We start from the raw sequence: 15,778 nt of genomic DNA, 5'->3' as shown, positions 1-15,778 counted from the left end.
TCAATCTTCAAATATAAATGAATTGAAATCAATGATCCCGAAGGACCAGAAAATATAACAACACTGAGCTGAAGTCGGGGCGACTTTTTACGGCCGCCACACAGCACTTAACACCCGCTGTAACATACGCCAAATCAAACATACAACACTCAATCAAATTCCAGTTTCGGCTAAACTTCCAGCCTTCATAATCAGACAAGCGGCAAAAGCCAGTTACTAACCAAATTAATTTAGTTAACATTTTAAGAACCAAAGCACATGGTATAAACAATTCATACTTTTTTTTAGTTAATATCCTCTAGATCCAACAATACATAAATTATTTAGTTAATATCCTCTAGATCCAACAATACGTCTCACCTGGCCTACCAACATCCAGCCATCACCTAAGAAAATAAGCATATCAATCGCTACATACCCGACAGAACTCCGTGTTTCAGAGTATTCTATCCCACAATGCAAGAATGCCAAACCACACACAATTAAGACATAGAAATAACTTGGGAAACCGCCAATATGAACAACCATACAACTGGTGTGATAAACGAAACACATCAACACCGCCGACTAGGAGATTCAAGAACATCTAAAAGGTACAACTATAAACAGTAGGGCACCGCCTTAGAAACATACGATCCTCAATTTCAACCTGCAGCCAACATGCATGCAAATTATGTGCCACCTCTTACTAATTTCATACACTTAACTGAATGCCACAACGTAAACTTAGCAGGTCAACGCCTAACGCTGCATATTTTTTACACCAAGGAATACACCAACGTGTAATAATATCCATACCATTACCTATGCATCCCATAAAATTATATTGATTAAACAAGTTATTGGTTCTATCAATATAATTTCTCATTTTATTGTGGAGTTTTCTATTTGTTAGTAACAAGGTCTTACTTTTCATTTGTTTCAAAAAACAATCTTTTTTTTGCCCTGTTCAGAAGCTTTTTCGCAATGATATGCCTACTGTCTAGCTTGTTAAATGTAATTGGACAGTATCTTGTCTTAAATTGCTTTTTCTTATACCGAAACAAACGGCCTCCAGTACTTATTGATGAATTGTCAAAAATCTAAAACATGTTTATTGATAAACTTATAAGGGTAACCACACCTATGTAACCTAAGCTTAAACAATTTAATCATGTGCTTATATTTTAATTTATTGACTGAGTTTCTAACATACCTATGGCATTCTGTTTTTATGATACCCTTGCGTACACCTGGTGGATGGTTGCTATTAAAATGAGTGTAGGCGTATTTATTACGTTCTTTTTGGTATATGTGAAAGTAAATTTGCCCATCTAAAATGGTGCTGAACCCGATACCAAAACTTAAATCTAAGAAATTTGTGAAGATTTTGTTGACTGTGAACTCTATTTCTAACTCTGGAGGGTATATTTCAGCAATATACTTAATACAAGTGTTTAATTCTTGTAATTCGCAGTATAAAATGACACAACCATCGTCAACAAACCGGAAATATTCTATTATATTGTTCGTTATAGGTGACTCTATCAGCTGAAGTTCACATAACAAAAGTGCCAGATTGGCTCCGTCAAAAGAGTCATAGCTGCCCATAGTAAGACCAGATTTTTGTAAGAAATATCTGTCCTCCATGGTGTTGAATATTGCATAACGTTTTATAAATGCATACAAATCGTGCATGAGATATCGAATACTATCGTCTAAATTCAATAGCCGACTTAAATGATCGATTGTGTTGAAAATAGTGGTATTACTTAAGGATGTATATAATGAGGCTACATCAAAGGTGACAAAGAAAATTTTGTCTAGATTGTCTGTATCAAGATATATTGATTTTAATCGGTTTACTACCTCCATTGAGCTATGTACAACAGGTGCCTTGTAACCGGATTTAAGAAAGAAATTTAAAATGTCATTGAAGTAGCATCTGTACATATTCCCAAGTAATTTAGATGGTTCAGTGTTCAAAGTAGAAATGCCATTTATAATCGGCCTGTCTTTCAATAAGTGTTCATTATCAACACTTGGTTCGTCTTTTACCTTATGCACCTTGGGTAAAATGTTTAAAGTTGGGAATTTTATATCGTGTTTATTACGATATATGAGAATCTGAGTATCAAATAACTCATTTGCAACTGTGAATTTATATTTATTGTATATGTTATTTAAATCTGTGACGCCAGAATCCAACAGAGAACTTATATCATATTCTTCAATTGGTTGGTATACATTATTATCATTTAATTGTCTGTTGTATTCATTAATGTACCATGATGTGTTGTTTACTCTTATGCCAAGATTTTTATCTGCTATATTAGCAATGATGTCTTCTCTATTAGCCAATGAAATGAGTGCTTTATATTCGGAATTAGACACATTGCTCTTTCTGGGGTGATTATAATTAACCTCTGTAATCATGGTATCCATGTGATCCAATACATCAATACAATACTCGTACGTATCCCTGGGCATAGATGGGTTATGTAAACCCAGCTTCAAAATGCTATTATTTGTGAAGCTGTCCTGTTTTGTGTGTGCGAGTTTTTTAATACCTTGATATATTTCAGTTTTTATTTGTTCCTTTATTACTTGATCAGTATCTTTACTCGTAGGTACAAAATTAGGACCTTTACCAAGTATTTTAAATAAATTGTTATCAATATTTAAATTGGTGAAGTTGTGTATTATGTCATTATTCGACAATTTACATGCTAAAACCTCTCTGTTGCATGTATTAATACGTCTATCTAATAAATCATTGGCTAAATTCAATGTGTTGATTTTGTCATAGGAATCTATATTGTCTAGGATGGTCTTTAATCTACAAGCACTAAGAGCCAAACAGAGACGTGTCGAAATACTCTCAAAAATATACATCAACATATCGTAGCATACATCAAGTGAGTCAGTGATCAAATAAGAATTCATCAGTTAATATATGTCAAAACCAATATACGCCGCAATAATACACGATATACCACAAAAAGATCAATACCTCTGTATGTGATCATGTCCTGTTATACACAGTGTGTGCAATAGAAAACTTTCCAGTTGTATGCGTAATAACAGTTGAAATTACTATCTATATATTTTAGTTTCTCTTGAAAATAAAACAGGGGGGAGTGTTGTTGATTAATACAAGTCCGCTTCCTGCACCTATTTATTATCAAGGAGCTATTAAATGAGCAGCGGGCGACCTTGGGAGCCGGCACAGTGAGCGGAGCCGCAACACATTATCCAGCTGCCTAGGAGACCTGCAAAATTTACATTGTCCTTTATGCGCGTTGCATTAACCTACCTTTCAAATGCTCATCTGATTCAAACACAGCTGACTGTGGTATGAGGCATCTCTTTCGGAGATATTCCCAATAGGCATATACATCAGCATTAACATCTTCAAGTTTTAGTGTCTCATGGTTTATAATCAGTCTTTGGATGGTAGCACGCTTCTGTTCCGCTACCAAATAAAGTTTTATATTAAAGATACACCGCTTCCAATGTAGTCATTTTTTTTTAAATTGTTTTTAATCTACTGGGTTTCAAGTTAGGAATTGTACATACAAAGCGAAATATTATATTTGACATTAATGAATGTTCTTGTATATAAAATGCATCCATGTTGATGCGTTTCTAAACGCCTCCTTAAGAATAAAAGCATGTCCCTCTTTGCACAAAAGATGCAACTAAAAGGGGCTGAGTATACAAATGTCATCTATTGTAGTGAATGTATATATTGCAAAACGTGTCCAAGCTTCGACCTTTCGATATAACATTTCATATCCGTTTACCACATAAAAAATTGACGAAGCCCTGCATAGTTGACCTCTAAATTCACAATCTACCTCATAGTATCTATATGCAACAATGATTTGTCTTTCAAAAGTAAATGAATGTAAAGAGAATTTTTTACAAAAGAATGAGGCAAGTTTTCAAATATTAGACTTTTTTCAGAAAGGTTAAACATCTCTGAATGCCTGTACTTCAAGCCAGGAAGGAAACACAATAAAAAGTTTATTCAACCAGTAACAAAAATATTTAACAGAACAAATTGGATAATTAACAGTGAAATCATAACGAAAAATGTTACCAATTGTTGGTTTCCTTAGTTGGTTTATTCCCTTTACCAGTCTCTTGATATGACCTGTAAATATGTAATGTGTAAACTAACATGTTAAATTTGAATACAATATTCTTCAGTGAATCCAAACGTGATATCAACTTTTCAGAGTATTGTTTCTGGTATTCAACGGTAGTTAAAATACAGCAGTCTTCAGGTTATTTTTTCTATTTAGTTTAAGAGTTTAATTTAGTGTAGAACAGAATCATAAAATCAGATCATTCGTATTTATAACACTACATGATTATTCGTAATATAAACTTGAAAGGGAATCCAAAAATTCACAAGTATGAAAATCTATTCAGAACTATTGTCAATGGAGTTATCACTGCAACAGAACTTGCGGTACAAGTAACAGAGAATGGACTGAATAAATAGCTTGAAGATAGTCCTAGAGGGCTTAGAAATACCACAAATTTTATAAACAATTATTAGCAGACTCCTCTACCTCTGTCAGAAGGAGCGACGTAGTCAGATTATACCAATCTTTACCCATGGCAGAATGGAGAGATCCCTCAATGTATAACTTCCCCAAATATCTTTACAATGGCTACCATGTAGATTATAACTACGGCAGTGACAAACAATGTTTCAACGATAACGAGAATGCTCATAAACAAGGAGTGGCAACAACTTTATCTAAAGATAGTTTGAAGTTTCGTTTGTTCTTACATGTGTGACTTAATAATGAATGAAAAAGTACACATAATACAGAATCGTCATTTTGATGATGGCCTCACAATGTTGCAGTATGGTTAAGAATAGTTGTTTATCTCTAGAGATTTTGCTATCAAGTCAGAGAAAAGGTGGCATACACAATATTAATGGGTTACATGTTAAAATACCATTAAATCACCCATTTTGACCATGAATCATGCCCTTAAAAATTTTGTTTGGTAGCTAAAAAGTTAATGGCTTTGAAAAAAATAATGAAATTCTGTATATTTTGAATTTAACAGGATAATTCATGGCCCTTAACTTTGATATAATGCCCATTAAATGTGCTCACTAAAGCAAACTATAAATCTTAAGGTATTTTTAGATTTCGTATTTCATGTATAAACAGTTAACTTTCTTTGATCTTAAGTTTCACACACCTCGAATTTCTTAATCTTAAATTGTTTCACAGAACATACACACTACTTCTTGAAAATATTACCATATTTTGTAATTCCAAGGTCAGTACGAATCTCTTTAATCTTGAGGTCTTTGAGAACTTCCATTTCCTGTTGCGTTGATATGTTATTGCGAATGAAATTGTCCTTGTATTGCAACAAATCAAGGGTTTTTAACCAACATTCAACGTTTTCCTGAGCGAGAAAAAAAGTCCATATTGCAGAATTTAGTAGAGTTATTTTTTTTTTTTTTTGAAATACCTGAACTTGTTTCTAATGAACTACATCTGTAGATTTATTTATTCATTGTAAACAAAATACAACACTGAGCTGTAAACTATTACTTCATTACAATGCATCTTATACATTCAGATATACTGAGTTCATCTAGAAACGCAACACTTGATTTACATTCAATATTTTTAACTTGATAATTGACAAGAAAACTGCACTTAATTGATTTTTGGTTTTGAAAGATAATCAGGTTTCTTCACGATTTTAAAATACTAGTACACAAACTTGAAATTTACATGTACAAGGAATTATGAGACAATCGAGGAAAAACGTTGCGTTTCTAGGTGAACTAATCATATAAAGATGTGTTAATTATAATATATAGAGGATAATCGTGAATATGGAATATATGTCACTGAGAAGTGAGAAAATTTCAAATCTTTTCACGAGCGCGTAGCGCGAGTGAAAATGTGAAACATTTCTCACTTCGAGGTGAGACATATTCCATATTCTCGTACAACAAACAAATTTTCTTTTTAATTTTATGCTTAATTATGTTGAAATGTACATTTCAGTTTTAATCGCAGCGCGGGAAACAGACGCGCGTAAACAGACATGACATCAGACGTATTGTGACGTTAGGAAGACGCACACAACACAAAGTTCCATTTTATTTTATATTTTGCTGCATAACGTTATGAAATTCCCATTAAGCAAAATAATTTGAATCGAGAAATATACTATAAAGAACAAAGTGCGACTACAATTTTCATCCTGTTTTAGGCAAATAATTTAAAATTCATACAGATTCAAATATCATTGCACTAATGTTGATTAATATTACCCTGTCACTTAAAAGTACTGTCGTTATTATTATTTCATGTTTTTAAAATTTGCAAATGTTCACTAAAACCTTATTGTTGATACAATGTCGAACACGTAGTCGTGTGTTATAGTAAAGTTCATAGTTACCGGAACGTTTACAGGAATCTCATAGTCCTTTAATTGCTGTATCCTTCCCAATAAAGCATGTATTTTCCCCTTATCTACAAACACACGTAAAAACAGCATTTAAAGTATATGACCCTTAAATTATCCAGTTCTGTATAACAGCGCAATTAAAACATATCAAAATGTGATGCCTGGTAAGCTCATATAATTTTGGTAATATTTAAGTGTGTTTTGTCTACTGAAAAGGAAAATATAAATTACATTACAACAATATTTTTTTTACTGTTTTCTTTTTTTTTTTACTTTATAGTCTTCAATGATATTTCAACAGAAATCCAGTTGTTACAGTGTAAGATTTATCATTACGCTGTCAGATAACATGTCTGTAGTGATTCTTGCATATTATTTATAGTCATTTCATTTACTAATTCTTGTTCAGCAGACACAACTCTTTCAAATGATATAAAAAAACATGGGGTCACCAGGCACCTAAAATTAGGTATTAGTGGGTCGGATACCTGAAGTAGGACGTAGTTTAGATAAATGAATACAAATGTGTAAAACCATGTAGCATAATGTAGACACTGCACTCGAGATCTTTACATGACACAAGGAATAATCCTACCCTGATTTATTTGTACATCTGTATGACAAAAAATAAAAGGTACAATGAAGTAATTGTATGATAAAAAAACTTTGAGATAAGTAATATCATTGTAATATTTAATTTTAGGGAAAATACTGGAGAGTTTTTTTCTTATTTTTCTAAATAATGTGTTAATTGGTACAAATAACATTACTGTCACAAATTGATATACGGGCCTTATTTTATCTGTAGTGTAAATGCAGGTATTGTATCATTTTTTTTTTTTTGTAAATTTTGAGTTATTGAGGTAAATGTCAGATTTTACGTATGACATCCTCTCATATTTTTCTGTATTTCATAACTTAGATTTCCATGTAAATTTCATTAAATTCGGTTCAGTAATAAGAAAGTTGATATTTTATAAACTTCAGTAATTTATGTTCTTATCCCCAAAACCACTATAACGGGCCTTAAATTGTCAATTTCAATCCGCGCCAAAATAGTCAGATTTCCCGGCTATATCGTGAATCCCGTGAAAATAAAAAATAGTCGGAGTCCACGGCTTAGCCGTGAGTCCCATGAAATTTAGTATTTGGCGGGACATTACCCTACAAATAGACTGGACTAGATATGCCTAGCGCACACCACATTCCGACAATAGACGAATCTATGTCAGACTAATTTTTCTAGAAATTTATGCTCGATCGGGGTAAGAAATTTATTTGTTAGATTTTTTATGATTTTTGTATTACGATTTTTATTTGGTAAATTTTTGTTCATTCTGCATAATTCTGTAACATTTACTTTTCGGCATGTGATTTTAGCTAGTTTCGGTATGTCGGGATAATTTATTAAATTTTTCAGACTTTTGTAAATTATTTCGAAAGAGGAGTCTAAAATGTTTCGATTATATAAGATGTAAGATTTGTACTGAAACTTGTAACATGATAATTGTAAAGTACTCTGTTTCAAAAACTTATGACAAACATTTCGTTGTTATGGAACGCCGATATTGTATTGCACTGTAATGTATAAATCTATATGGCAAGTCTAGTACTGTGTATGTAATATATTATTGTAATTTCAAATTGTGTGCCAGTCTATTGCATATACATACAATGTCCGTTTTGTTGTATGGCATTAGATATTATATGGATGCCAACTATTGTATAACGTTTGATTTACATTGAATTTTGTTAATTTCTAGTTGTAAATAATAGCTGCAGTTTATCATTTCCATTACTATATTTTTTTCATCGTAAACTTTTCATATCTTTTTCATACCTTAACTTTAGTCTTTTAAGTAAGTAATTTTTGTAATAATGGAAGTAATTAGTGACGTATTTTAATCACGTGACGTATGAACTTAGTAGCACATATATTTTATATAAGTAGCACGTATTATTTATGGGAGCTTACGGAGGTATGGTGTACCCAAAGGAGCAGTTTTATGCCCTGACATATTTGTTTTGCTATGGTGCTTACAATATGTTATATATTTTAGCTTCTTCCGCCAGACGATTTTACCTGGTGGTGTCATAACCCGGAAGTACAATGCCCGAGGTTCACTTGTCTTCACTCGCCTGGATGTGATTTTCCCAGCGCAGAGCTTTCGTCCCATGGTTTTGCCGAAAACCGCAAAGACGTTGCTTTTTGTTATCCTCTGAAGTCAGCTCAGGGATGCAATCACCTACCACCATTGGGAGCCAAAAACGGAATTAACGTATTCACGGTTTAAAGGGTCTTGATTTGAAGATATGTTATATATTTTTTGTGCTACTTAAAGTTCGCAATTAACTGAAAGATCTGTGCCACGTCACATTAAAATGGAACTGTCAGAATTTTGTATCTAGAGATACTGAACTTTGATTTTTTTTCTTTCTTTCTTATAATCAGTTTCTTTTCTACATATCATTTATTCATTGGTAATACTCATTTTATGTAAATAAATTTGTAAATATTGTTAAGGGTGTTGATTTGTTCTGATAGTTATTGTCGCCGGTACGGCCAGTCTTGTCACAATTATACATTAACTTCAGCTTAAAAATGGTTCTGAATTTATTTTATTTGAAATACAGCATTTTCTGGTATCATGCAGTATGTATGTATCTGACTTTTCTTTTTTGCATTGCATTGTTCTTCCCAAAGTAATCTAGGTATAATTTTGGATAAGATGATGAACAATGACTGGATACAAAATGATCAAATCAAGACTTACGTTTTGTATGCGGTCTTAAATGTTATTCATTTGCCATCAATGTTAATTTTTAATTGTTTTTCATACTTTAAAATTATAAGTACTATCTCTACAATATGTAAGCACCACATTATACATAAATTTTGGGAAAAAATATATGGGAAATATCAATACAAAAAGAACAAAGTAAAGTATTTGTTCCATCCTACTCAGGCTTTTGGCTATTATATCTAAAAGATCTTTCAACTGTCATATACAAAAATCCATATTAAAAAACCTTTATCCTTTCTTTCATTATATGAAAATGAAAGAATTCAACCAAACATTTTTTAAATACTGAACTTTTTTTAGTTTTCATTTTAATTTTGTATCTTTTGTTGATCAATTTATCTAAGCTTTTGTAGTTTTAGTCTCTGTGTTAGGGACTTTACAAAAGTTTAATTAAATTTCAGTCTGTGCATTACAGCCCATTTCAATCTGGAGGTGAACATAAATAGTCATCTTACTTTTAATACCAGTGTCTTGTATTTCCTTCTCAGTCATACCACTTATAAACGAGGTCTTATCAAAGCCATTTTGTCTTAAAATTCTTGCTTCCGTCATCTGAAATGTATGTCATACCTCGTGTATAATAGAAACTCTTACATAAAGTTTATATTGTGTCCAACGTTCTTATTAAATGATACTTATTCTTGAGACTGTAAAGACTTTTATCAAAGGCAGAACTTTGAAAATATAATATTCTGACTAGTAGTCAACGACATTGAAACAACTAGATCTAAGCAGTCCATATATGATTGTTATCATTACCACAGATAAAATTTGTTTGTTTGTTTTGGTTTTAACGCCGTTTTCAACAGAATTTCAGTCATGTAATAGCGGACAGTTAACCTAGCCAGTGTTTCTGGATTCTGTATCAGTACAAAACTGTTCTCTGCAGGACACTGCCAACTTCCCCACACGAATAATTAGAGGTGGAGGACGAACGATTTCAGACACAATGTCTGCTATTAAATCGCCAAGGAGAACATACACCCAGCCCGGGAATCGAACTCACGACCCCGCGATCCGTAGACCACCTCTCTCCCTACTTAGCTAAGTCCAGATAAGATACACTTGGACAAAAGTAACAACAAAGCAACAAATATGGTTGTAATGCATGCAAAATTATTCTAAAACAATGCACTGAATTTTTTTTATAACCGCATCAGTAGTCATGTCATTCGTGTACGTTGAATATTTTGATCATAAATTGTGTACCATATCTTGATCAAGCCAGTCCTCAACAGCAAGATCATCATCATACTCTGGCGCTAAAAAAGCAAAAACCGAAATGTTTTATAAGACAATTTTACGTAATAATGTATAGATACAAAAACACGACATTGAAGAATATACCTACACTTGTGCTAAAATTCAAAATATCATACAACCGGAAATTGACATTTAAATGTCATTTCCAGTATGGTCCAAGAGCAAGGATGTATGAAAACAAGGCTCGGTATCGTAAGGATTGCATATAATTCCAGAAATGTATTATCAATTCACAAGCAAAAGATAAAAAGAAGGAAGATTATGTATAGAAAACCCAAAACGGAGATACAAATAATTAATATATAAAAGGCTGAATTTTGAAACCTTACACGACATCAATGCACTGCAACAGCTATATGCTCATAACGTATTATAAGTTTTAAGGATGTATCACATGACAAAATGTACAGTACAAAACTAAAACACAGCAGCAAATTGTGTGTGTTTAGGAAAAAGAAATACAAGTGTTACCGTTCTTTAAACACTTTTACGTACATGTATCTGAGGAGAATTTCTGTTTCATCTCCGTTTGCGAGGCTTGATCACAGTTCCTAAAACAGTATCAAGGAATGCTTTTATATTTCCAAACAGCAATATCAATGTGATTTCAAAGTACAAGATGATACTTTTTAGAATGAAAATACTGTACTGCAAACATCAATTTATGTTTGGTTACATTTACATACAAGACAACATTTTAATCGTTTATAGGACATTTGTTTATCTTAATGCATGAAGTAACGCCTTTTACACATAAATGAGCCGTGCCATGAGAAAACCAACATAGTGGGTTTGCGACCATCATGGATCCAGACAGTTTCTCCAATTCCAATAGGCTTTAAAAGCGAACAGCATAGATCCTGACCAGACTGCGCGGATGCGCAGCTGGTCTGGATCCATGCTGGGCGCAAACCCACTATGTTGGTTTTCTCATGATACGGCTCAAATGAATTAATATCTAAAGAATTCAAAAGCATTTTGATGTATTTGAAGAAAATTATGCGTTCTGTATTTATCATTTTAAAACGACCCGACTTGTTTTCGTATTAAAGAAAGAAGGCTGAAAAGTGTGTTATTAGTGTTACAATTTATTTTTATGACGTCACAATTATTACGCCATAGCGTCAAACGGCAGAGCAGCGCGCTAGAAAAGAACACAACAGAACACAAGTAAATATTTAATGAATATCGTCAAGTACACACATAATAATCCTTGATTACATGTCAGAATCAAAATAATATATCTCAAGCAGTGATTTGCTCTTGAATAAAATCATCGTTTGCTGTTTAGATGCGTATCTTATATACCTCGGGCTGCGCCCTCATGATATAATTCCTTCGCATCTAAATTCAAAACATGAATAATCACTGTTTTTGATTTATTATTTCTTAAACTACAGTGCGTATTACCTCTTATTTATAGAATCTTCATCATCATCATCAGAGAGAGCAGCCTGTGTTCCAAGCGTTTTTGTCTCAATTGATGGTGTAGGATCTGCTGGCACTTTTGTATTAAAGCAACAACTGGAATCACAAACAATGTCCAAATAAAGCTATTGTTCATTGGTTGATCAAGTAAACATTTGCTTGTTGCCTACCGTTCAAAGGCGATGTCCCTATTTTCAGCTTGTTTCTGTCTATCTTGTATTTTGTGTTCCGAATGTTGTCTTGTTTGTTGTTAACGTTTCTTTCCTCTTTCTCCTCACTTCTCCTATCGCCCCCATCCTTTCCCCTTGCAATTGCGCTCCCTTGTTTTGGCACCCCCTCCCAATTTACTATAAGTTTTCGTGCCCACCTTCATTCTAGGAATCTTACATGTCTATTTATCTGATAGCGAGTTGTGTGTGCGTGCGTGCGTGCGTGCGTGCGTGCGTGTGTGTATGTGTCTTTTATACATGAATTTGATGGAATCAAAACTTTTATACATGAATGTCTGCGCTACTGTTGTTAACGTTGTAGTGTAACTGTGACTAAGGAACGTAGCATTCCCTTTATATATTCATCCTTGTTCTACTTTCCCCTTCAACCCCTTCACCCACCCACTTTCTACCCCTGGCCCTTTCTTCCCATTTGTATATATTTTGCATAAAATTAAAATGTACTTGCTGGATTTGAAGCAACCCGTTTGTAATATTTTCCCGTTACAGCTTCTTTTTGTTATGGGCCTTCTTTGCAAATGTGTGGCTCTGAAGCCGTGTTTGTGGTGTTCTGTGCTTCCGAGAAATCTACCCTACCTGTTATCTTTTGATGTTAATATGTTTGTATTAATTTCAATGTTTACGTTTTGCCCCTAAACAGGAGTTTTATTTAGTACTGAATAAAATACTTTTTATTTATTTTCCAATAATTGTTGTAAGGAAACATACCTTGAAGCCCGAGTAAAGTAAAAAGATAACTTACAAGAAAATGTTTTGGAATAATTCCTTGAATTTCCCTTGCCATGATGTACTGCGATGTATAGTGATTTCCTCCGTACTTTCTCTTGTTCCTATCGTTTTATTGAATACAACATTAACGTCGTCATACAATATTACTACTATAAAGAGCAATAAACAAATTACGTAATTCATGCATGAGTATAGATTGGCAACACAGAAGTTTGTTCCACGAATGAATGAATGGCTCCTGATGGCTATTATTGCTTCATCAAAAACGGATATAGCGTATGCAATAAGTAAAAATATTAAGCATTGTAAGAACATGTGAAGAGTTCGTAAGCGTATCTAAAACGAAACAAAAACCACATTTTCAGCAAAATGCAACGTATTCTAACTATTACTATAACTATTCAAAATATGTTTGCAAAACTTACACCGTAACAAAGTTTACCCTTTAAGGCCTGCATTAGTAACCTATTAAAGCCAGACTTTGATGGTCTCTTTCATGTACAATTGCTGTGTTGGCATACACCAGTCTATTGACTGAGCTTGTGTCTCAATACACATATTTATATATGTATTTGTTCGTTTATGCAGATTTTCCATGTTATCGTTTATCCTTAAAGCATATTTTTACGTAAACACAATTCTGTAGTCTTCTGAATGATTCGTTTATTATCAGCAACACTAATTTGCTTTATATTAGACAATGAGAATCTTTCATGCAAAAGCGATAAGGAAATGTAATAGTTATTAATTTTAGTTGATACTAATTTATTTCAACTATTTGGTGATAAAAGCTTAAAGCTTTTTTTTAAACAACTCAAGAGTTCACCTCCTGGAAAATATCAAGTACTGCTGTCATTTGAAAGATCAATTATTTAAAAACGCAAACATTTAAGTGACTCGTTCGTTTATATAATTATAAACAGCGCCTGACCCACCTCAACAGTGGTTCGGTAATATATTTACCTTTTTGTATTTATATAAAAAAACGAAAGTATTCAAGTGACCCACCTCAACAGTGGTTGGGTAATATATTTATTTATATAAACAACGTAAGCATTCAAGTGACTCACCTCAACAGTGGTTCGGTGATATATTCATTTATATAAACAACGTAAGCATTCAAGTGACTCACCTCAACAGTGGTTCGGTGATATATTCATTTATATAAACAACGTAAGCATTCAAGTGACTCACCTCAACAGTGGTTCGGTGATATATTCATTTATCTAAACAACGTAAGGATTCAAGTTACTCACCCCATGAGCTGTCAGTGATGTTACAGATACTGTATATTATCAAAATCAAGTATCCAGCAGGTAAAAACAGCAGATAGACAAACCCATGGAAAACACATGGAAACTCGCGTAAATGTAAAATAGCAGCTAGAACAACCAGCCCAGCTACGGAGAACAGGTAGACACTTGTGGTGGAAATCCTAATTTTGTCGCTGATGACTGAAACACACGCAGATTTATAATTAATGAGACAAGAAAATTGTTTTGATGGAGCAGTATATCTTAATGTATGGTGTGGCAAAGGCTTTTCCAAAATCAAATAAGATCATCCAAACGTTATCTTGACTTAATTATAAAAAAACCTTTACTAAGTGTGTCTGTCGACCAGTTAACATTTTAAAAATCTATATAACTTACGATGTTTAACAACAAAAGGACAATCGGACTAACAAATCATGTAAACAGATCAGCTTTATCTGAGCTTTGGAGTCATGTTTTAGTTGGAGTCGACAAGTCGGTCTCACAGAGCTAAAATCAACTCCGCTTTTTTTTTTTTTTTTTCTTTTTTTTTATGTTTGAACAGTTATCAAAATTAAGCTTTCATCTTTAAAAGGTGTATAAAATATCTAGATTTTAAAGATGAATGGGTTCGTCACGCAAAAAAAAAGGATACATTGTTTGTGCAGTAATTAACAAACAGTGGTAAGGTGCAACTAATTCAAACTATACAACATTTACACCTTACAACTGGAGTTTCCATGGATTCCATTGTTCAATCAATACAGACAACCCTAGTATTTTATAACTTGATTCTCCGAGTTTTTCCCCTTGCATATTTCTAAATGCTTGACGAAACAAAAGTAAACATATGCAACAGCGACTAGGATATATGTATAAAGGAAGTGGGAAGTACAAATATTTCCTTAATTATGTGAACGTAGTTAGAATAACAAGAATATCATACAACTAGCTTCAGATCCCGGTGCTCCTCTAATGTCTGTTACAATTTCAACTGCTGTTCCAACCGCAACAATCATCATAAGTATGGCGTAAAAGCAGGTTAACAATTTTGCAGCCTTAAAAAATGTGAACGTATGTGTCAATATACGCAATCTCACAACATTTTTAGGAAAACGTAATACAATGCAACTTTACATATTTGCTGAACTTGAAAGCACATATAAAAGTGTATACAGATATTTATTATCTTAAGTTAGTTTAAAGATGTTAAGAGGTTAGCAAAGCATAATTATGTATCTTTCTATTTACATATAACTGAACTCTCTGTGAAGTATATAAACAGATCAGCGTGAAACACAAACACAGCACGAGTTGAAGACTCAAAGTTGCTTCAGGGTTAAAGTTCATTCCATATTTAAGTCCTCCTAGAAAATAGATAAATCATGTTATAGACTTAAGTTGATCTGAAAATATGTAAATCATTATTTTCTAATTTTAGATGATAAATACAACAATATAAAATAAAAAGACAGCATTTTTAGAGGTTTCGGCTATATTCAAAAACATTATGGAAATGGATAATCTGAATCTGAACTGCAATTTATATTTAGTCACTAATGCTTCCAACACATCATTGTATCATAGCTCGGTGTTTTTTCTTAACAAATTTGGTTCAGGTAAATCG

General features: G+C 32.9%; 1 protein-coding gene across 4 annotated transcripts in view; it reads right to left on the bottom strand.

Annotated features, from left to right (window-relative positions):
• LOC123541750 (chitin synthase-like) overlaps positions 1-15,778 on the bottom strand; it is a 78,120-nt gene that overhangs the window by 21,998 nt on the left and 40,344 nt on the right. For all 4 annotated transcript variants that reach the window (XM_045327323.2, XM_045327321.2, XM_053531041.1 and 1 more), the window contains 12 exons: positions 15,403-15,518; positions 15,098-15,209; positions 14,155-14,352; positions 12,912-12,999; positions 11,922-12,035; positions 11,007-11,062; positions 10,458-10,510; positions 9,704-9,800; positions 6,436-6,509; positions 5,274-5,424; positions 4,085-4,138; positions 3,296-3,454 (listed from right to left, as the gene is read on the bottom strand). In XM_045327323.2, coding sequence (XP_045183258.2) covers positions 3,296-3,454; positions 4,085-4,138; positions 5,274-5,424; positions 6,436-6,509; positions 9,704-9,800; positions 10,458-10,510; positions 11,007-11,062; positions 11,922-12,035; positions 12,912-12,999; positions 14,155-14,352; positions 15,098-15,209; positions 15,403-15,518 — 1,272 coding nt within the window. The remainder of the gene's footprint in view (positions 1-3,295; positions 3,455-4,084; positions 4,139-5,273; positions 5,425-6,435; positions 6,510-9,703; positions 9,801-10,457; positions 10,511-11,006; positions 11,063-11,921; positions 12,036-12,911; positions 13,000-14,154; positions 14,353-15,097; positions 15,210-15,402; positions 15,519-15,778) is intronic.

The sequence above is a fragment of the Mercenaria mercenaria genome, chromosome 19 (assembly GCF_021730395.1).
Source record: "Mercenaria mercenaria strain notata chromosome 19, MADL_Memer_1, whole genome shotgun sequence".
NCBI lineage: Eukaryota > Metazoa > Mollusca > Bivalvia > Venerida > Veneridae > Mercenaria > Mercenaria mercenaria.
Note: the sequence above shows the minus strand (reverse complement) of the source record. Positions and strands in the feature narration are given on the sequence as shown.